Raw genomic sequence first — 20,542 nt, 5'->3', positions numbered from 1 at the left:
TGGCGGGCCACCACAGGTCTTCCACTGCTCCTTTAGAGAACATTTCCTCACTTCATTAACAGAGCAGGGCAATAGTATCAACCGCTTGGTGGGGTGCAAATCCATTTAAGTCACCCTCCCTTTTATCTCCTCAGAAACATACTTAGGTAAGCCAATACAGAGCTTGTGCAAAATCTGAGACATTGACTTGAAGAGGAACACCTGTAACTTTAATAGAACAGAATATGGGCCCTCAGAGGCTGGTGTGAAGGAAGTGGTCACTGAGAACTGTCTTGCTGGTTTTTAGGCTGTGCGTCTGGAAAGTGTCTGGACAGACCGGGTGAGGTACATGGTGGTTGTCTATAGCACCGGACGCCAAGACACGGAGGAGAATATCCTGCTGGGAGTAGACTTTTCAAGCAAGGAGAGGTGAGTGCAGGTTTGGGGGAAAAATGCCACCAGCCTGTTGTTTTCTGTGGGGGTCAGCGATCGTCCAAAAGAATTGCAGTAGAAACCACACACTTAAACATAGTCTTATTTTAATGCAAAGGCTTAGGGTGTCAATGACACTTGAGTTGACAATAAAATATAAAAGATGTTCAGGTGTCATGTGTAGGGGCAAACTCTGGATACCTACTCCCACCCACAGCAAGAACACTCACCAGAAATCTGTGGCTGTTTGCTAAGGTGTCCTTCTCTAGAACACCAGCCCGGGATGTTTGTGTGGGAATTGAAAGGCATCTTGAAGATGTTAAACAATTGTGAGAGGCCCGGAGTTTTGGACTTGAACCAGAGCCCCTAGTCTGCCAGCCAGTCACTTTTCTCCGCTTAACCTGCTTCACAAGGGAAAATAAAATGGAGGCATTGTGGCAGGAGAGAGGACCATATATGCCACCCCGACAGAATAAAAATGTAATTAACAAATGCATGAAATCTGGCCGTTGTTTTGTTGAGGTCCACCTGTGTTTGAAGCCTGTCAAACATGGTCATTTCTCTTTCTTGGTAGCAAAAGCTGCACCATCGGGATGGTTCTGCGCCTGTGGAGTGACACAAAGATCCATCTAGATGGTGATGGGTAAGAAACAAGAGCATTTTGGCGGCTAGCAAAACGAAGGCGATGTTAGACAGAGCAGGTCTGCTGGGAAAGGCCACTTCATTAAACTCCGAGTGTTTTGTATAGATATATTTTAGCTACTGTTAAGGGTGTGTCTTTTTGGTACGCGACCAAACCCTCAACTTCTTATTGAATATACAGCTCTGTAGTTAGCAAGACAACATTATATATACTTTATGAGAGCTTTGGTTATAAAGCAGTTTAAGAATGAATAGTATTACTAACAGCAACTTGTGATGCATATCCCGAAGAGTGTGAATGATTTCTTCTTCATAATAGTGATAACCGCAGCAACAATAGCTTGCTATGCATGGCCTCAGGAGCATAGAGTGATTTCTTCTCTCTGTTGGTCTCCTTGCTAGCGGGTTCAGCGTCAGCACTGCAGGGAGGATGCATATCTTCAAGCCCGTTTCAGTTCAAGCAATGTGGTGAGTAACTTTTTTCTTTGTCTTCAGCAGTTGACTCTTCTCATTCCCTTCTAGACAACAAAACGTAGCCTTTCACCTGCACTCCAGAGTGCCCCTGCCTGGCAAACAATCCCTGCCTTCCACCCCCCAGAACAACTCAATCACTCAGTTGGTGGAGGGGGAGGGGGGTCCTAGAAGGCTAGGCCAACTCTTGACCATCAATTATGATATAACTTAGCTCCTCCCTCTTTAGAAAAAGCACCAGAGGGAAACTAGATGGTTGAGATGAATAAATTGGAGCCATTCTTCCTTGTCCATCAAAACTGCCAGGCTGCAAACCCACCCTTACATTTTAGGTTTCTAAAGACAGGCTGGGAAATTGAATTTCTGTCCCATGGGAGAGTCTCAACACTCTTGGTGTCTTGCTGAACCAGAGCATGAAGTTGGACTGGTAAATGATTTAGGAAGGCTAATAATGTGAGGAACGGGAGTACCCAGCATGACGAAAAAGGTATATAAATTGTGCAGAAGCTTTGCAGTTGTAGAACACCAAGAAATGAAATCCATCCTTAAAACCTTTTCATAGAACTTCGCAGCTTCACCTTTCCCTAGAACCCTCTCCTTCACTCAGTCTTTTACAAAGCCTTCGTAGGATACAGCCTAGGGCAGAGGAGGGATCTCAAGTTATACCAACCCTAATGATGAAGAACATAGGAAGCACACTTTCTCAGGTCTGCATAGCCCAGCATTGCCTCTTCTGGCTGGCAGTGGCTCTCCTGGGCCTCAGGCAAAGAAGAGTCTTCCTGGAAAGTCTAGAGATTGAACCCAGCCCCTTCTGCCTGCAAGGGAGGCCCTTTCTAGCTTCTGTACCTCCCCATCTCTTCTTTTCACCTCTGCTCATGCATGTGTCCCTGGCTGCTTGCTAATGTATAATTGCCATGGGGGAGCAGAGGCCCTGATCTATGATGACTTGAGAACAGTTTTCACACTTTCAGGTTATTGAGTGATAACTGCAGCTGTCCTGTGAACGACTTGCTGTTTGACCCTACATGTTAATATCCTACACCCAGTCAAGTGTTTTGCCTGAGGCCAAGTGGAGCAGGGCCATCTTTAGCCATCTGTTATCTTGTCACCTAACAAGCTTCCACGGTGCTCACAGGGGACTTTTGCACATTGGCTTACTTTCTGTTGTGCTTCCAGTCCAGCTCAGCATGGCCTGTGCCTGTATTGCTCACATGCAAAAAGAGTGCCCAGAGGAGGCCTGGAGAGGGCACCCTCCCCCTTAGAATATTAAGGGCTGGCGCAGGCATGGGCCCAGCCACCAGTGGATTATGTTCTTGCCCTGCACTTAATCGCTTTTGCATGTTACCAAGGCCCAGTTTATAGACACAAACTATGTGGTGGTCCTGCTTGAAATGCAGGGGTGTGGAAACGGCTCTTTGTGGTGAAAGACTGGTGGGAAGGGCCTCCTGAAATTTCAACCCCACCAGTGCAGACAGCAGGGGGTGGGGCCAGCCATTGCCGCCATGTGGATGGTGTTTCTGGGAAGCATCCTTCCTGCCACCTGACGAAGGCACATGAAGCAGTAGTTCTTGCACAGGGATCCCCAGGAATGCCTCCTTGGGTTCCATGGTGCTACAGAGGAGAGAAATGTAATCAACAAATAACTCACTGTTCCTGCTACTTGGCCTCTGTCGTCCTGTGCCAGTGACAGGGATGGCACAACTCCTGTACCTTTATGGGATGGGAGAAAATTCAAAGTGTGAAACTTCTTCCACAATTATATCCCACTTCTGGGAAAGCATCACCTAATACTCTGCTTCAGATGCCTTAAACTGTTCATCTTGCATCTTAATTCAGTAAAACCAGTTAGCATGGATTCTGATTTCAAACCCATCTTTTTTTTGTTTCTTTTCGTTTTTGGTATTCTAGTTGTATTTATCATATGCTTGTAAACTGCATTGAGACTTATGTGAAGGTAATTAGAGGTTTTGACAAATTCATGGGGGAGATTAAGGATATCATTGGCTGTTAGCCAGGATTGCTATGCTCTGCCATCCACAGCTGGAGGCAGTAGATGCTTCTGAACATTAGTTGCTGGAAACTGCAGGAAGAAAGAGTGCTGTTGTGCTTGGGTTTCCATGGGAATCTGGCTGGCCACTGTGAGAACAGGGTGCTGGACTAGTTGGGCTCCCTTTTGTCTGATCTGGCAGGCTCTTTTATGTTCATAATTTATAAATTCAACAGCTCAACCGTAGTGAAACTTTGCCGCTGTTAATGTTTGTTCCTCTGCCTTCCCCCATTCCTGTGTTCTTGGCGCTTGGGCAATTTTTCTCTCTCTTTGGGTTTCCATGCTTGCAGGTCCGCCTTGCAGATCCTCCACAAGGCTTGTGAGGTGGCTCGGAGGCACAATTACTTCCCTGGCGGGATGGCGCTCGTCTGGGCCACGTACTACGAGAGCTGCATCGCCTCCGAGCAAAGCTGCATCAATGAGTGGAACGCCATGCAGGACTTGGAGTCCACACGCCCTGACTCGCCAGCTCTATATGTGGACACGTGAGTCCTCCCCTTTGGGTTTTGGTCTGAGGTGTTCTGACTAGAGAAATCCCACAAATAGAAGGGTTCTTATATTCATTGGGGAGAGCATATCTGTTACTGTTAGCCCCGTGAGCTATGCTCTGCCTTCACAGTCAGAATACCAGTTTCTCGAAGCCACAGAAGGGGAGAGGGCTCTTGTGCTGAGGTCCTGCTCGCATAATGGGCACCTAGTTGGCCACTGTGAGAAGAGGAGGCTGGACTAGATGGGCCATTCGCCTGATCCAGTGGGCTCTCCTCCTCAGAGTTAAATGTGAAAACCAATCCTGGGCATAAATTGTGCTTGGTGCTCTACAGTTCTGGGGGAAATTATGTGTTCTTTCCCCTCCCCCAGGATGGAACCGTGGAAAGCAAGAAGGGGATAGTATATGTAGGATTTTGATAGGTACTTGGGTGTATTTGGGGAAATACTGGGATGCTTCTCTATGGAGGAACAAGATGGTGGCCAAAGGGTATTTTCACTGCTTAGCTACTGAGAGCACCACGCATCCAGTCTGCTTGAATCTTCAGTAAACACTGACTTTGGAGCCTTAGTTTAGCTTTTCTTTCACATGAGCACTAGTAACTTGATTGCTTTTGCAATGAAAGCAGAAGTTCCTGGGTTCCCAGGGAACAGCTCTTCATTGGGAGTCAGGCTCCGTGGTTCGCAGCCTCACAGATTTCTTTGCTGGGAAACTCCCATCTCCCTTTCTTGCCTTTCCAGACCAACTGAGAGGGAGCGGGCAGAACGCCACATCAAGGCCAAACTCCGAAGTATTATGATGAGCAAAGATCTGGAGAACGTAACCTCTAAAGAAGTAAGCAGAGCCTCTGGTGGCCTGTCCTGAGACTGCCTTGCTTCCTTCGCTGCCTAGCAAACAAAATCGAAGGCCCTATATTGTTGTTGTTGTTGTTACTACTATTGTTGCAGTGTGATGCAGTGGTAGGAATGTCTGACTAGGACCTGGGAGAGACCAGGGTTCAAATCCCCATGTAGCCATGAAGTTCTCTGGCTGACCTTGGTCCAGTCACTGCCTCTCTCTCCAACCCACCTGAGGAGGTGGAGAACCATGGACACCTCCTTGTGCTCCCCCCCTCCCTTGCAGATAATTATGTTTAGATAGTTTGAACCTTGAGGATGACTCCGTGACTTACTCCCCCCCCCATGGCATTCTAACCTAGTTGTGTTGGTGATCCATTCCCACAGCTGAGGGGCTTCCCAGGATCTTGACCTTGGGGGGCCCTCCCTTTGGTATCAACTGTAAGGTGCCACCTCACTAATTGAAGGGTGTTCTGCTCCAGTAGCTCCGAGAACAGTTGCTCTCTCTGTGCAGGCCCCAGACTGCTGATGGGGGTCCTGGCTGAGAACCCATGACACCATAGTTGAGCATCTGCACTGACTGCCCATCTACAACAGCTTAAGTCCAGGGTACATCAGGGAGTGCCTGAACCCTGACATCCCAGTACGATCACTGGGAGCATCTGCAGGAGCAACGTCACTGGTCGTTCCCCAAGTTGGCGAGGCTCTTTTGACAACAAGAGGAAACTGAGTCTTTGGTGTCATTGGCCCAGCTGTGGGGAACACTAGAGATTCAGCCGGCGCTTTTCTATTCCATCAGGTCTATGCAGGCAATTAAGAAGACTTATTTCCATGATAGCCAGCTGATTTCTTATTTTAATTTTTTAATATCTCTTTTATGGTATGGTTTTTTGTACAATAGTTGTAAACTGCTTTTTATGAACAGCAGTATATAAATGTTTTTAAATAAATAAGTAAATGTGGTACATAAGAAGCTGCTCTTGTCCATCTAGCCCAGGTTCTCTCCTGAGGCCTCAGGAAGAGAAATGGCCTTTCTTGACTCATGGTGCCTGATCCTCTTAACAGGAGGTGCCAAAGGCTGGACCCGGGGCTTCCTTCACGCTGAGCAGTGACTCCCTTCATGGCCAGTCCGTGTTCGGGTGGATTGGCCACCTTCCTCACTCTGCTACTCTCTCGCCCGTCTAGATACGGAATGAGCTGGAGAAGCACATGAACTGCAACTTGAAGGAGTTCAAAGAGTTCATTGACAATGAGATGCTGCTAATCCTGGGGCAGATGGACAAGCCCTCTCTCATTTTTGACCATCTGTACCTGGTAAGTTGCCAAGCAGGTGAGCCCAGTCATTTGAAAGCCTTTGCCACGAACGCCTCTGTGGTGCTGCTTTTGTTGTGTGTCTTGACTCTAGTGTGGTTCTTCCAGGGTTCCGAGTGGAATGCCTCCAACCTGGAGGAGCTACGGGGCTCTGGGTGAGTACCATGTTTTCCAGCTCCTCAGTTAGCTGGTAATCCCTGGTCACTGAGGCTCTTCTTTTGAAACATCCGGGGAGGGGGGCAGGGAGGACATGTTGGCTCTGTGCCAAAGCCAGCTGCTGTGCATTTCATGCTGACTTGTCAAGGTTTGGTGCTGGTGTCTCCACCCTAACTTCGGATTGCAACTTAATACTCCAAGGTATGAACGCTGAGGCTCAACCAGGTTAATCTTTGTGTCTTCATCTAACTTTCACAATTGGTTCTAATCAAAACATTTTGAGTTCTGCTGCATTTTAAGGCAGCACAAAGGAGGCCTTGGCTAAGTCGAGGAGAGGTGGCAAATTGGCCAGTTTGATTTTTAACAGGTGGTTTATGAGAGAGAATTTCATCAAGTGCAGGTTCTCCTGTTGTGGTGTGGCAGCGCTGGGAGAAATTGCACGTGCTAAAATTCCTCATCCTGCACTGCTGATTTCAGTCCCAGGAGCCTTGTCCTCTCTTGGCAGTTGGCCTAGATGACCCTTGGAAGCCATTCCAACTCTGATTCACAGGGTGGCTAAGCGAGGCTTCTAGATCTCCAGGGAGAGTTTCAGTGCCCAGCACAGCTCTTTTTCCTAGCCCATAATAGAGTACATTATGCAAGCAAGTAAAATGGCAGAATAGCTTATGTGAAGTAAAGCGAAACAGGCAGATGTCTGCATATGTCATAAAAGATGCAGAACTTGAGGTTTTCCTGGTGCAGAATTTCTGTTGTTACAAACCAGGCAATGGCCTTGTGACAGGGAGAAATGCTGCTGTTTTCCCTGCCCCCACCATAACGATAAAACCACAGTCTCTTATAAAACTGTTGTTACAACAGTAAACAACAAATAACTTGCCCTGATAAAATTACTGACTTTTGTCATGCTATGTAACAAAGTTTCATTTGATTACTCTGAAAGATCACACCACACTTTCGCGTGAGTGTTGGGTGGATTCCTGCCACAGTCTGAACAATTTATGTATTCAATAAACATCTGCCATATGATATAAAAGGAATAGTTTGTGTTTGCCCTTTGCTGCTCTGACCTGGCATGTTAGTTGTTCAGCCAGTGCTAATGACCATACCAAGAATCACTGTTCAGCCCAATTCTGGTTTTCCAGCATCTGGCTGTCTCCATATGGGCAGCAGTCAATAGAAAGGCCAAGAGGTCATCATTTGGGTAATCTTGAGCGGGTGGGATTGTAAGTCCAAGTGGTGCCAGTGCAGGAGACATTTCATCTGTTTTGCACAAACATTGTCTTGATCTGTTCCTATGTTTGCAGCGTTGACTACATCTTAAACGTCACAAGGGAGATTGACAATTTTTTCCCTGGCTTGTTTGCATACCACAACATCAGGGTCTATGATGAAGAGACCACCGACCTCCTTGCCCACTGGAACGAGGCCTACCATTTCATCAACAAAGCCAAGTAAGCTGATGCACAGAAGGGACACTTTTTCCGCATGCCGTGTTCTGGCAGCGATGAGGGAAGCCCTCTTCTGGATGCTGGGAGAGCCTCAGTGTGGTGCGTACAGCCCAGGGCTCTGCCTCCAAACAGAAGGGCAGCTTCACCAGCAAAGTTTACAAGAAAGGCAGGGTGGCGGCAGCAGTCATGCCCAGGCAGCTCCATGTCCCTGGTGTCCTGCTGGTGAAAATAAAGCTTCCCTTGCTAACTGTTTTCACTGATGATACTTAGCATTCATATGGCACAAAGGAGTCTTCAAACAGCTTTGCAAACATGGTCTCAGTAATCCTTCCAACAGTCTTGTAAGGCAGGTCAGCAGTCTTCCTCCTGTGTTGCACCCAGCAGAGCCAGTGTTTTCCTGGGGAGTCCCTCAGCCACTAAGCTGCACCAGCCCAGAGAGAGCCACCAGCTGGCCTGTCCCCTAAATCACTGGTGTTGGTGTCTTGACAAAAATTGTATAAGCTAACTGTTTATTTATTGTATTTATAATCTGCCCTTCTCCTAAGTTGGGATTCAAGGTGGCTTACAACATTTAGAAGCATCATTATAAAATACAAAGGAAAACAAACTAGTTAAAAACCAAGTTATCAGAACACATTTAGAGCCAGCAGTTGAACTACAGTTTGCCTTGACGGCTGCCCAGCGATCAGCATTGTTTGCACCTCAGTTTCCAGAGGCCTTTTTGAGCAGGAAGCTCTCGGCCTGCCAATGGAAAGAGGGAGCCCATATAGCCTCTCAGGAGGGAATCCTTCAATATGGGAGCAGCCGCAGATAAGGCTCTCTCTCATGTCACCACCAGCCATGCCTCTGATGTGGATGGGACTATTTGTTGTGTTCTGGATAGCGCCTTATGACCCTCTGCTTCATTCATTCTCACACTTGCCCTGCAGAATGTGTTTGCATTATCCTTCTATACAGATGTGGAGCTGAGTTGGAGAGAGATGGATCTGCCTTAACACTCTCCCTCTCCCAACCAGTACGTAAGTGGGCTGGGATATGAGTTCAGAGCTCTTACTCACTCACAGAGGCTTCGTGGCCATTGCTATTATGAGCACCTGTGCTGTGCTGCCAGGCAGCCAAAGCTACTTTACCCATGCCCTAAAGAAATGCTTGTTTGTTGACAAATCAAAGAGGTGCTTGGAATCTTGATTCACAAAAGCTTTCGAGTGTCCCAGTTTGTGCTGCAGAACCAAGAATGGTTGTTTCCCCCAGCTGCCAATCTCCCTCCCTCCCTCCCCTCTACAGGAAAAACCGCTCCAAGTGTCTAGTCCATTGCAAAATGGGTGTGAGTCGCTCTGCCTCCACCGTCATCGCGTACGCCATGAAGGAATTTGGCTGGCCCCTGGAGAAAGCATACAATTACGTCAAGCAGAAGCGCAGCATCGCCAGACCCAATGCTGGCTTCATGAGGCAGCTCCTGGAGTACGAGGGCATTCTGGATGCCAGGTAGGGCGCTGGGGCTTGGGAGGGAAAGTGGAGGGAGCAAGGTCAGCATTGGCCCCCTGCTGCCACTGACCCCATTGTTCTTCTGTCTGAAATGGTGGAGCTCAGGACAGATCCACACATTCAGAAGAAGGAGGTGCTCATATGCCTCAGACTCCCTTTGCCTTACTCTTCTGCTTGACTTTATTTACATAGGGATGAAAGTTGTCTTCCTTCAGGTCATGCAGCGCAAGGTGCAGCTCTTCTTGTCTTGCCTGTGTCTTTTCTTAACTCTAAAATGGAAAAAAGCAACAGCCATACAAATTACTTTAAAAGAAGAGAAAAGAAAAGGCAGGTGATGAAGTCTTCATGGGCTGCCAGTCTGCTCTGAGCCTGACTCAAGGTTTTATTCATACATTAATTCATTCTCATTTAGGGCATTGGTACTCACCAAAAAGGCTACCAGAGGCTTCCATCCGTTAAAACAAAGACAGTCCCTGCCCCACAGGCTTGCAAACTAAAAAAAAAAGGAAAGAAATAAGAACAACATATAACACACAAGGGGAAAGGGACAGGGAGGGAAATCAAACTTAGGCACCCATTCCTAAACAGTTGTTCTTATAATGACCAGCTTGCAAATGCAGGGGGTGCCTGATGTTGTTGGACATTTCAGCAAAGTTTGATGGACAGAGCCCTGCTGCTTGCTGTCTCTTCCACTGAGGCAGTCCTATGGAATGGGCTGAGCTCCACAGTTGTGGAGTTGCTCCCAGGTGACACAGTTGCTCCCAGGTGACAGCTGAGAGAGAGGAGGCCTGGTGAGGAACTTTGAGAAACACATGATTAATTTATTCTCTCTCTCTCCCCCCCCCCCCAAACCCGGCTGCCTTGCCCCATAGCAAACAGCGTCATAACAAGCTATGGAAGCAACAGCCTGAGGACAGCCTCCCCCAGAACTTGGGCAGCTCTGGTGGGCCAAGTGACTATCTGCTTGACAGTCTGGATGTTGACCTGGGTGCTCCTTGCCAGCCCAGCTGTGCAGACCCCCGCACAAGCCAGGAGGCCGTGGGCTTCCACTACTGCTTCAGGCGCCTTTCTGACTCCTTGCCTGTGAACAGAGAGTCACTTTTCCAGCTGGAGGACCTGGAGAGGGACTTTCTGCTGGAGGAGGAGGAGGAGGAGGAGGCAGATTTGGCAGCAACAGAGCTGCCCTTCTTGGGGTTTGTTGATGAGCCTCCAGTGGAAAAGCTAAAGAGCGTGGAGAGAGCAGAGGTCTCTGGGGAGAAAACTGCGGAGGGGAATCCTGAGGTCAGCCTCCTGAAGGCCGGAGCTGTACCCAGGCTTGCTGTCCCGGAAGAAGGAGACCCTGCAGAGGAGAAGCTCATTGAGCGCTGGAAGCGTCACTCATCTGCGCAGGAGGAGGAGAGCCGGTGGAACTGTGAGAACCTGAACAACAACAACAGCAAGAGGAGCTGCCCTGAGGATTTTGAGGTGTGTGTTGGACTGAACTGTGGAGCTCAGTTGAGCACATCAGAGTGTTTGGTTGTGTGTATCACACCCACACCACACACACACACACACACGGATATTGTTGCATGTCTTGGCATGACCAAAGGCAGATCATGGTAGTTGCTCTTGTTTGGAGTCCTTCAGGAGGTCGTGTCATACTTTGTCGCTGGTCACCCTCTCCCTTAGTACGCAAGTCCATGCTTCATATTGTCCCCCAAAGCAGGATCTTCAGGGATGCATCATGTGATGGAATATCCCTCCCTGAACTGTGCTTTCCTTTCTGGGGTGTAAATAGCCCTTCTTTCCATAGGGGACACAGGCAGCCTGGGAGGGTTGGATGAGGCCCAACTATTAATATATAGCAGAAGAGAACATGTAAGCTGTCTCCGGGAAAGTTCACACGGAGAAATAGCAGTAGGAGTATGCTTTTCTTTTCTTAAAAAGAGAATAATAGAGTTGGAAGGGACCCAAGGGTCATCTAGTCCACCCCCTGCAATGCAGGAGTCACAGCGAAGAAATTCCTGACAGGTAGCCATCCAACTTCGGCTTAAATGCTTCTGGTGAAGTCCACCACCTCCCGAGGGAGTCCGTTCCACTGCTAAAAACCTCCTTCCACCAGAAAGATCTTTCTTATGTTTAGTTGGAATCTCCTTTCTTGTAACTTGAATTTATTGGTTTGGGTCCTGCCTTCCAGAGCAGGAGAAAGCAAGCTTGCTCCATTTCCCAAGCTAAACATCCCAAGCTCCTTCAACCGTTACTCATCAGGCTTGGTTTCCAGGCCCTTGATCATCTTGGTCACCCTCCTCTGCCCACATTTCAGCTTGTCAATATGCTTATTTAAATTGTGGCCTCCAAAACGACACCATATTCCAGGTGGTGTCTGACATAAGGCAGAATAGAAGGGGGACTAAGACTTCCCTTGATCTGGACACTCTGTTGAGAAAAGGATTGAATATTCCTATTCCCTTCTTATTTTGACACCTCCTCTGAAGTGAGGGTTAGAGCAACAGAGCTCACCACCCCTCCCTACATCTGTGTTCTCCACATATTAGGAATTGAGCAGAACCGGGCGAATAAGTCTCATGAACTCAGCAGCCAGCAACCCCTGGGACACTTGAGAGTTTTGCAGCTCACCTGACACAGGTTGGCTTACGCACTGAGCCTCTTCCTCAAACAAACCAGTTATGCTATATTCCCAAGATGCAGCCTGTGGATGGAAAACATCACAGCTTGTCAGAGTGGGAGGGTACGAGAAGGAAGGTCCCTTGCATCCATCCTTACTCACAATGCAGCAGGTAAAGCAGCTCATTAATGGTACACAGAACTATAGAAGAACATAAAAAGATGGATAAGGCCAATGGCCTGTCTAGTCCAGCATCCTCACAGTGGCCAACGAGATTCCTGTGGGAAACCAGAGAGCAGGATTTGAGCGCAAGAGCAGTCTCCTCTGACATGGCTTCCAGCGACTGGTATACAGAAGCAGAGCAGAGCCGTCCAGGTTGGGAGCCATTGATATCCCTCTCCTCCATGAATGTATTTACAGTGGTACCTTGGGTTGAGAACTTAATTCGTTCTGGAGGTCCGTTCTTAATCTGAAACGGTTCTTAACCTGAGGTACCACTTTAGCCAATGGGGCCTCCCGCTGCTGCCGCGCGATTTCTGTTCTCATCCTGAAGCAAAGTTCTTAACCCGAGGTACTATGTCTGGGTTAGCGGAGTCTGTAACCTGAAGCGTCTGTAACCCGAGGTACCACTGTAGTCCTCTTTTAAAGCAACCCAAGTTGGTGGCCATCTCTCCCTCCAGAGGGAGGAGTTCAGCTATGCGCTTTGAGTGACTGCTTCCCTCAAGCAGCTAAAGACTTCTCCAGTCGGCCTTCTCAGTCAGAAGCATCCTGCCTGGCCCCTCAAGCTCACCCCTTGTTTCCTTGCCCAAGCCAGGTGCAGGAGGAGGCCAGCAGCTGAGGAATCTCCCACAATGCTGACAAAGGCGGCTATTTCAATGAGGAAGCCCTCTGTGGCTTTGTCTGGCGGGAAGGAGGAAATCCTGACTCACAGGGAGGAAGCTGGGTGCTCTGACACTGGTTTTCTCCACCACTGTGAGTGGCGTGTGCCAGCCAAGAGGTCCCTTGGACCGTTGTCATCCGTTATTTTTAAAAGAGCAAGTTTCTCTTCAATTCTGCAGCTCCTTCTAGCACACTTAAAAACCAGAGAGGGACAGTAGGGAATTTGTTGTATTTTTGTCATCAGGGCAGAACTGAAAAATAGCCTCTTGCTGAGGTGGAGCTTGTGCTGTGAACCTGGTTCTCCTGAGTCATCCTCTCCCCAGAGGGCCCCCAGTAGTGGTGCTGTGTCACCAAGGTTCCCCCCACTTCTGAGCTGGGTTGGAAGCCCTCAGACCATGGGAAAATGGTGTTTATGATTCCCTCCTAACTTCCATAGCACCTCTAATTTTTGCTAAGCGCTTTACATCTTCACTTGCATTTGCCCTCCCAGGAAGGTGTGCTGGCATTATTCCTGCTGCATTAAGGGAGTCTAAGAGAGCCTGGTAGACCAGGTCTATGTCATGATTCCAAGGCAGAGATGAGGCTTGAACCTCTCTGGGCCACCACACTCCAGGTCCCAAGAAACTCTCCTCCCGGCCACAGCAACTCCTTGTGAATTTGGCTTCCCTGGTTCTGGAAGTTTCACTTTGAAATGCAGAAAGGGGCAGAAGTCCTGTAAGTCCCCCCACCTCAGTGGAACCACCCACCTGCCATCATCAGACGTTATAGTGACATATGGGGATAACTGACAGGTGGGTTGTCCTGCCCACCTGCCAGAGTTGGCCCTTGGGGCCCATGCAGAATTGAACTCCCTGCATATCAACTGATGGGCAGGGGCTTCGGTCCCTTTCCATACCCTTCACTTGGTCTGCCCCCATGCCTGACATCATGTGTTGTGGGCATGGCTTCAGGAAAGCAGCCTGGTGGCTTGCAGACCGAGGGTCTCTCATTCCTGGCAAAGTGTGTCCATGCATTTTGGGCTCCTAGATGGAAATGTAGTGGGGAATCTTTTCTCAGTGGCTGGCTTGCCATCCAGTTTTGTCCTTAACAAAAGAACAGCCCCACCGAATCCAGCCAGGGTCCCCAAGGACAGCTCCACGGTGCCCTTTCAGGAGACTGGGCTGCCAAGCCTAGTGGTAGGAGGCACAGGCCACCTCTAGCCTAGTCTGTTTCCGAGAGCAGCCAGCCAGATAGCCATAAGAAGTGTGAGCCACAGCCCTCCCTTGTTCTGATTCTGACTACGCATTAGGAAGAACATTCTGAGTGTAAGAGCTGTTGGACAATGGAATGGTCTCCCTCTGAAGGCGGTGGACCCTCCTTTGTTGGAGGCTTTTAAGCAGAGGTTGGATGGCAATCCGTCAGGAATTCTTTAGGTGTGATTCCGGCAATGTAGGGGGTTGGACTAGAAGACCCTTGTGATCCCTTCTAACTCTACAGTTCTATGATTCCCCCCCACTCCCCAAGCACCTGGTAATTCAGAGACACAGTGCCTTAGGACACAAAAGGTTCCAGTTACCTAGTAAGTAAAAGGGAAAGGGTAAAGGACCCCTGCATGGTTAAGTCCAGTCAAAGGTGGCTATGGGGTGCTGCGCTCATCTCGCTTTCAGGCTGAAGGAGCCAGCGTTTGTCCACAGACAGCTTTCTGGGTCATGTGGCCAGCATGACTAAACTGCTTCTGGCACAACGAACACTGTGACGGAAGCCAGAGCGCATTGAAATGCCTTTCCGCTGCAGCCGTACCTATTTATCTACTTGCACTGGTGTGCTTTTGAACTGCTAGGTTGGCAGGAGCTGGGACAGAGCAATGGGAGCTCACTCCGTCGCAGGGATTTAAACCATCGACCTTCTGATTGGCAAGCCCAAGAGACTCAGTAGTTTAGACCACAGTGCCACCCACATTTCCTAACCAGTTGGGCAAAGTCTTAAAAAAATTATTTTTAATACAAGTATTTATAAAAAGTGCAGACAACGTGTAGCATCATAACAGACTTTTGTCTGGTGCAGGAAAGTGGTGCAGAAGACTGCTTCTTCTAAAGCAGTCCAAAACCAACATTTGTGTTTTTCCCTTAGAACTTCTGTGGATTTGATGGACTGATTCAAGCTCATACACTTGATTGGCTAAGCTCTAGCCCTGATGTGCTGGCAGACCTGCTAAACAGCCACTGATAGACCTTCATTCATTCACAATTCATAATTTTATTTCTGTGCCACTTTTCTGTGCTCAAAGTGGCTTACAACCAAGAAAACAGGAACACATCTCACAACCAGTCATCACAAGAACAATTTCATAATAGCATAATAGAACAACAATGTATTAGGAAATATAACAAAAGCACAATATAACAAAAGCACTATAAATATAACACAGTTGCACTAAGCACATTACATCTCCTGGCAAGAGCAAAAACAAGAAGGGAGCTTGACCGTTTTACTTTGGTCCCAGAAACACCCCTCCAATTACCCTTATTTATTGCATTGCTCTCCCACCTTTTTCTCCACAGAGCTCAAGGTGGCGCACATGGTTTTCCCTCTCCTTGTTTAATCCCCCGCCAAGGTGACAGGCTGTGACTAGCCCAGGCTCCCTTGGTGAGTTCATGGCCAAGTGGAGGTTGGAACACACAAACCACTGTTATTACTATTGCTCTACTACACTGGCTCAGTCCCTCTCCTGCAGCATCAACTTGGGAGGCTTCCAGGGCAAGGAGTGGGGCGGCTGGAAGTGCCCCTCCCATGATGATGTGCCCAGGTCTGTGGAATGGTAGAGCTGGAAATAACCCCAAGGGCCATCTAGTTCAACCTCCCGCAATGCAGGGATTGCAGGTTCTGCTTTCCCATTTTTGTTCCACGCCTGGCACCTCTTAACCTGCCCTCTTTTGTCCCCTTCAGCACGATGCCATCTTTGGGATCCTCAGCAAAGTGAAGCCTTCCTACAAGTCTTGCGCCGACTGCGTGTATGCCAGTGCTGGTGCCTCAGCCGACGCTTTTGGGGAAGCATGTGAGCCCCTGCACCTGGCCTCCCCCTCCCGCAGTTCCACGGTCTGCACACAGCCGCCGTTCCTCCTGCACAGGACACCCGCGATTTTGGAGCAGGCATTCTGTGAGTCTCCCCCAAAAGAAATCCACACTGCAAAAAGCATCCGCTTGCCTCCGCTACTAGCGGGGAGTGACTTGCAGAGCGCTGATCCCAGCAAACCTGCAGCCGGCTGGCCCTGCAGTGCTTCCGAGAAGCCCAGAGATGGCCCTAGAGCTCCAGCTGGCCTGAGAAACTCTCTCTGTGAGAGGAGTCCCATCCTCAGCGATGGGATGAAAGAGGATTCCATGCCAAAAAGGGACGCCCGGCAGACCAAGGACCTGAAGTACTTGCTCTTCAGCAAGGATTTGGAGAAGCCGACCACCAATAGCTACCTGATGCAGCATCAGGAGTCGCTCCTGCAGCTCCAGAAAGCGGGCTTGGTCCGGAAGCACACGAAGGAGCTGGAGCGCCTCAAGAGCCTGCCAGCGCCTGAAGCAGCTGCTCCTGGGAGGGAGGGCCCTGGGGGCCTGGCGGACACCAGCATTCCGGAAGAGACGCAGGAGCTGGAGGTGACCCAGCAGGAGCAGCAGCCTCTTCCCATACCCAGGGGCATGAAAAATGAGACTGAGAAGCTGCAGAAAAGCCCCCTGGTAGGCGGGGCGTCTCAGAAGACCTCCACGCCTGTCCTGTGCCGGACGGTGGACCACACAAGCAGCTTCACAAAGGACTTTCTCAAGACCGTCTGCTACACACCGTCGTCGTCCCGGAGCTCCAACCTGACGCGGAGCTCCAGCAGCGACAGCATCCACAGCGTGCGAGGGAAGCCTGGCTTGGTGAAGCAACGGACCCAGGAGATTGAGACCAGGCTGCGGCTGGCTGGCCTGACGGTCTCCTCCCCGCTGAAGCGCTCCAACTCCCTGGCCAAGCTGGGCAGCCTCAACCTGTCCTCAGAGGACTTGGCGAGCGAGACGGACCTGTCCGCCCTGACGGACTCCAGGGAGACCAAGTCGAGCGAGTCCTCGGTGGTGCGCTGCCAGCCTTCCCTGAAGGCCACTGGAGAGCAAGCCATCTTGCCACCGGCAGAAGCCGCTCTGGCAAAGCTGAAGGGCAGGCTGTGGATGGGGGAGAGTTGACACATATTTATGACCTTTGTTAAAAAGAACTTGTTCCTTTTATAGCTGTCTCTACTAAATGCAGTTTTATCATTTTGCAAAAAGATGGTAAAGTTCTCTGCCCTCCCCCCATCCCTTCCCGTGTGATGCCACAAGTAGTGTGGGGAAAGGGGGAGACTTGACAGGGCTAGCAACCCAGTGGAAAAGGCGCTCGCAGCCTCCCGGCTCAGAAGGCGATGGTGGCATGTGTGACCTGGGCCTCTGCTTTCCTCGGGGGTGGGGTGCAGAGGGGCAGATTCTCTTCCCCTCCCATGCTGAAAAAGCAACAACTCTTTCTTGCAAGGTTTCCCTGGCGGCTCAAGTTGAGCACAATTTCCTAGTTCAAAGAGGCACTTGAGGTAAGAGCCTAAGAGGGAAACACCAAACATGCTACCTCCATTCTTCACGTATTTATACATGGGATTTTTCTTTTAAAAAACACACAAAAATCAATCTTGTTCCGAAATTGATGGTTCTCCTTTTGAACAGTTACAGTTCAGTCATTGTTGTTAACGCCATTGCACAGATCCCCATTCCTGCCGACTTTGAGTTTATGTGCCCCGAGTGACGGTCTTTCTGGTCTGACTCTACTTGCCTGGCTGAAGGAATCTTGAGTTTCTCCTGGGATGTGGGATGATCATCCTGTGGCTCCTGGCCTTCTCTTGTCATGTGGCTTTGCTAAGACAATTCCATCAATGCTGTTTGGGACGGCAACCTGGAGCCCCTGTTAAAAACAGCAGTAGCTGAATTCTGAGTTGTCAGCCTTTTGAGTTTGGAGCTTATCATAAAGCTATTGTGACACAAGAAGGGGGAGCCTGCCCCCCCCAGATGTTGCCCTGCTCCTGCTGCCACCCCTGAAGAGGGTTGTAGTCCAGCAACATCGGGGGCCCACAGGGCCCACAACCCTGATGTCCTAAGGGTGCTGATCACACGTGGAATAAAGGATTGGGTGGCAGTGGTTTGTTTGTTTTTCTACTGTTGACCTACCTTTGGAAATTGGGGAGAGTTTCTGTGGAATTGGGGTCTTTTTCGCTTTTGTCTTTTAATATTTTTGTAAAAATGAAGTGTGTGCTTTGCTCAGAAGGAAGCTGCATTTTGCCTCAGGAAGAGATGGTGCCTCCCTGCCAGGCTCCAGGGCTCTCGGGGGGACTGGGGCAGCAGCAGCAGCCTTTCTTTTATTGCCTGGGTGCCACGGGGGGGGGGGGGGACTTCTTCTTGGTGCTTTTCCCAGAGGTGCGTCTCACCAGTCACACAGGGGGTCAAAGGTTACTTGAATCTTGGACTGCTGTTGCTGCTGGTCTTGCTGACCGAGGCCAGAGTATCTTGGGGCTCAAGATTTGATTTCTGAGCTGTGCTGATTTCTGAGCACCACAAGGGAGGGGACTTGTGCAATAAGACCAGATGTGTGTGTGTGTGGGGGGGTCCTCTCTGCAATATTCATTGTAATTCAAAGGTCCAGGAGGGATTGTTCTTGGAGCACCCTCCCCCGTGCGCACACCAGGGTTCTCCAGACTTAGTTGGAACCTTCTGGGATGGAGTGCCAAGAGCAGAGGAGAGGAACCCTTCCTTCCCCTGGGAACCCTCACTTGGAGCCTTCCCCACACTGTTCTGGTCACAGGCCAGAGGTGAGTCTGGTGCAGGTCTTGGAGAACTTCTGAGGCCTCACACAGAGGCTCTCAAGCCAAGGGGAGGACTCTTGGCATTTCACTCTTCCTGAACACAGGTCTCGGGCCAGACAGAATATGGTCCATCCCAATCGCCAGTCCAGGGCCAAAGAGGGGATTGCCTCATGTCCCAGTTGATGAGCAAGTGCTACTGAGAACCCAGAGTGGGCTTGCCGCTTGCTGCTCTCCACATTTCATTAGGGCTGGCAAATATTTAGGATAGTCAGTGGGGTCACTCCTTGCGGCCCTTGGGACAGTTAAGAACAGTTGTGGAAGCCAGCATGCCAGCTCTTACCTTTTGAAGTCCACAGCAGAGCTTCCACGTGCATTGTGGGTATCTCCTACTCAGGTCATTGGGGCATCTTCCTTTGCCTGTTGACATGGTACAGATTTCTGCATTGCGGGGGGTTGGACTAGATGACCCTTGGGGTCCCTTCCAGCTCTACAATTCTATGGTTCTGTTGCTGGCTTAGGGACACCTCAGAAAGAGATTCTTCTCCAGGTCTCCTTGTCAATCAAGCCTGCAAGCGTGAGATGGTCGGCACCGATTTCTGTACTCTAGCCTCTGGTGTGAGTGAAGTTTTGTGGTGGAAACTGAGCAGGCACAAATGGCAAGTCAGACAAGGTGCCAACTGTTGGAACCCTTTCTCTGCAAATGCTGTAAGCCAGAAGCCTTGCTCTTTGCTTGGAAGTATAAGCTTGGAACAGACAAAGCTGTTTTGTGTGTATTCTGATTATAAGTATTGTTCCACGTGGCTTTTCCTATCCAGGTACAAAACAGATTTGCACAGGCCAGATGCCCAGCATTCACCCTTACCATGTTGGACCTGTTCCTCTGGAGCCCTTGGACCAGTGTTTCAGGGAGGAAGCCACAGGACTGCTCTGGAGGCCAAATTTGAATTTCAGAATCTTTTCGTGAGCTGTACTCAACATATTAATTAGCAGTCCTCCCAGTTCTCAAAAACCCATGGGTGTGTCTCCTCCCGATACAGAGGTCCTTGCTTCTGGTTGCGTCTGGGTGGCCAGCAGGTTCCATGCGGAGTGAATCTGTTGATTCATTAATTTTAGGGCTGGGGTGTTGATTTGTGCAACACTACTTTATGCCGACCATGTCAAAGTACTGTAGAAGACCTTTTCAGGGTTCAAGACTCTTGTAGCGTGCAGCATGAAATGCATTTTGTGTTTAGGGTTCCTTTTTCATTTTTGTCCACTGCTGAAAGTCGTTTCATTGCCACACTTGCTTCTTGCAGAAGTCGCCACCCGTGGGATTATTCAGCTTTGTCACCTGGCTTTTCTACCCAGTGTACTTTGTGACACCTGGTATCAAAAGGCGACTGCCACCCTCTTTCTTCTCCCCTCACTCACGTCCCAACGCCAACCCCCAAAAGCAGCCTGCCCCCATTTCTCTACAGCCCCAATCAGCTGTGAGTCAAGAGGGCAGCAGCTGCAGAAGGAGAGCAGAACACCAACTGACCTCTCATACCCGTGCCCTGACCCCAGTTGGCTCACTGGCCCCATACTTATTTGGATGAATTGCTGAGCCACCTTTGAACCATTTTTCCACAGTGAGGTAGCCACAGACCAGGGCCCACAGCCTTTCTCAAGAACCACCAGATTTGCCGGCCATTGCTGGGGCAACTGTGCATTCCCTGTGCAGCTGGTGTTGCTCCTGGTGGAGCAGTGGTAGTTTGCCTTTCTGGTTGCTTAGCTTCCTCCCTCCTCTAATGTATGATGCATTTTGGCAACAGCAGGTGCTGGGAACCACCCTGTCATTCTAATGCTTATTTGCAATATAGAACTTAAAACTTACAGCAATATACATTCTTGGAAGCCCTTAAGGCTGCCCAGTGGAGAATAAGAGCACAGCACAGCTTACCAATACACTTTTTAAACCAAA

The 20,542-nt window shown here is 49.5% G+C and overlaps 1 protein-coding gene across 5 annotated transcripts in view; it reads left to right on the top strand.

The window, feature by feature from the left end:
• Positions 1–17,936, top strand: part of SSH1 (slingshot protein phosphatase 1) — a 46,624-nt gene extending 28,688 nt beyond the window's left edge. For 4 of the 5 annotated variants that reach the window (XM_077917685.1, XM_077917687.1, XM_028703355.2 and 1 more), the window contains 11 exons: positions 287–408; positions 986–1,054; positions 1,456–1,521; positions 3,862–4,056; positions 4,799–4,892; positions 6,080–6,208; positions 6,314–6,360; positions 7,666–7,812; positions 9,094–9,294; positions 10,167–10,758; positions 15,704–17,936. In XM_077917685.1, coding sequence (XP_077773811.1) covers positions 287–408; positions 986–1,054; positions 1,456–1,521; positions 3,862–4,056; positions 4,799–4,892; positions 6,080–6,208; positions 6,314–6,360; positions 7,666–7,812; positions 9,094–9,294; positions 10,167–10,758; positions 15,704–16,963 — 2,922 coding nt within the window. In that variant the 3' untranslated portion in view covers positions 16,964–17,936. The remainder of the gene's footprint in view (positions 1–286; positions 409–985; positions 1,055–1,455; positions 1,522–3,861; positions 4,057–4,798; positions 4,893–6,079; positions 6,209–6,313; positions 6,361–7,665; positions 7,813–9,093; positions 9,295–10,166; positions 10,759–15,703) is intronic. The other variant, XM_077917686.1, reaches the window with a different exon arrangement.
• The last annotated feature ends 2,606 nt before the right edge of the window (positions 17,937–20,542 follow it).

This window comes from Podarcis muralis, chromosome 13 (genome assembly GCF_964188315.1).
Source record: "Podarcis muralis chromosome 13, rPodMur119.hap1.1, whole genome shotgun sequence".
NCBI classification, from domain to species: Eukaryota; Metazoa; Chordata; class Lepidosauria; order Squamata; family Lacertidae; genus Podarcis; species Podarcis muralis.
This window is presented reverse-complemented; position numbering and strand designations above follow the sequence as displayed.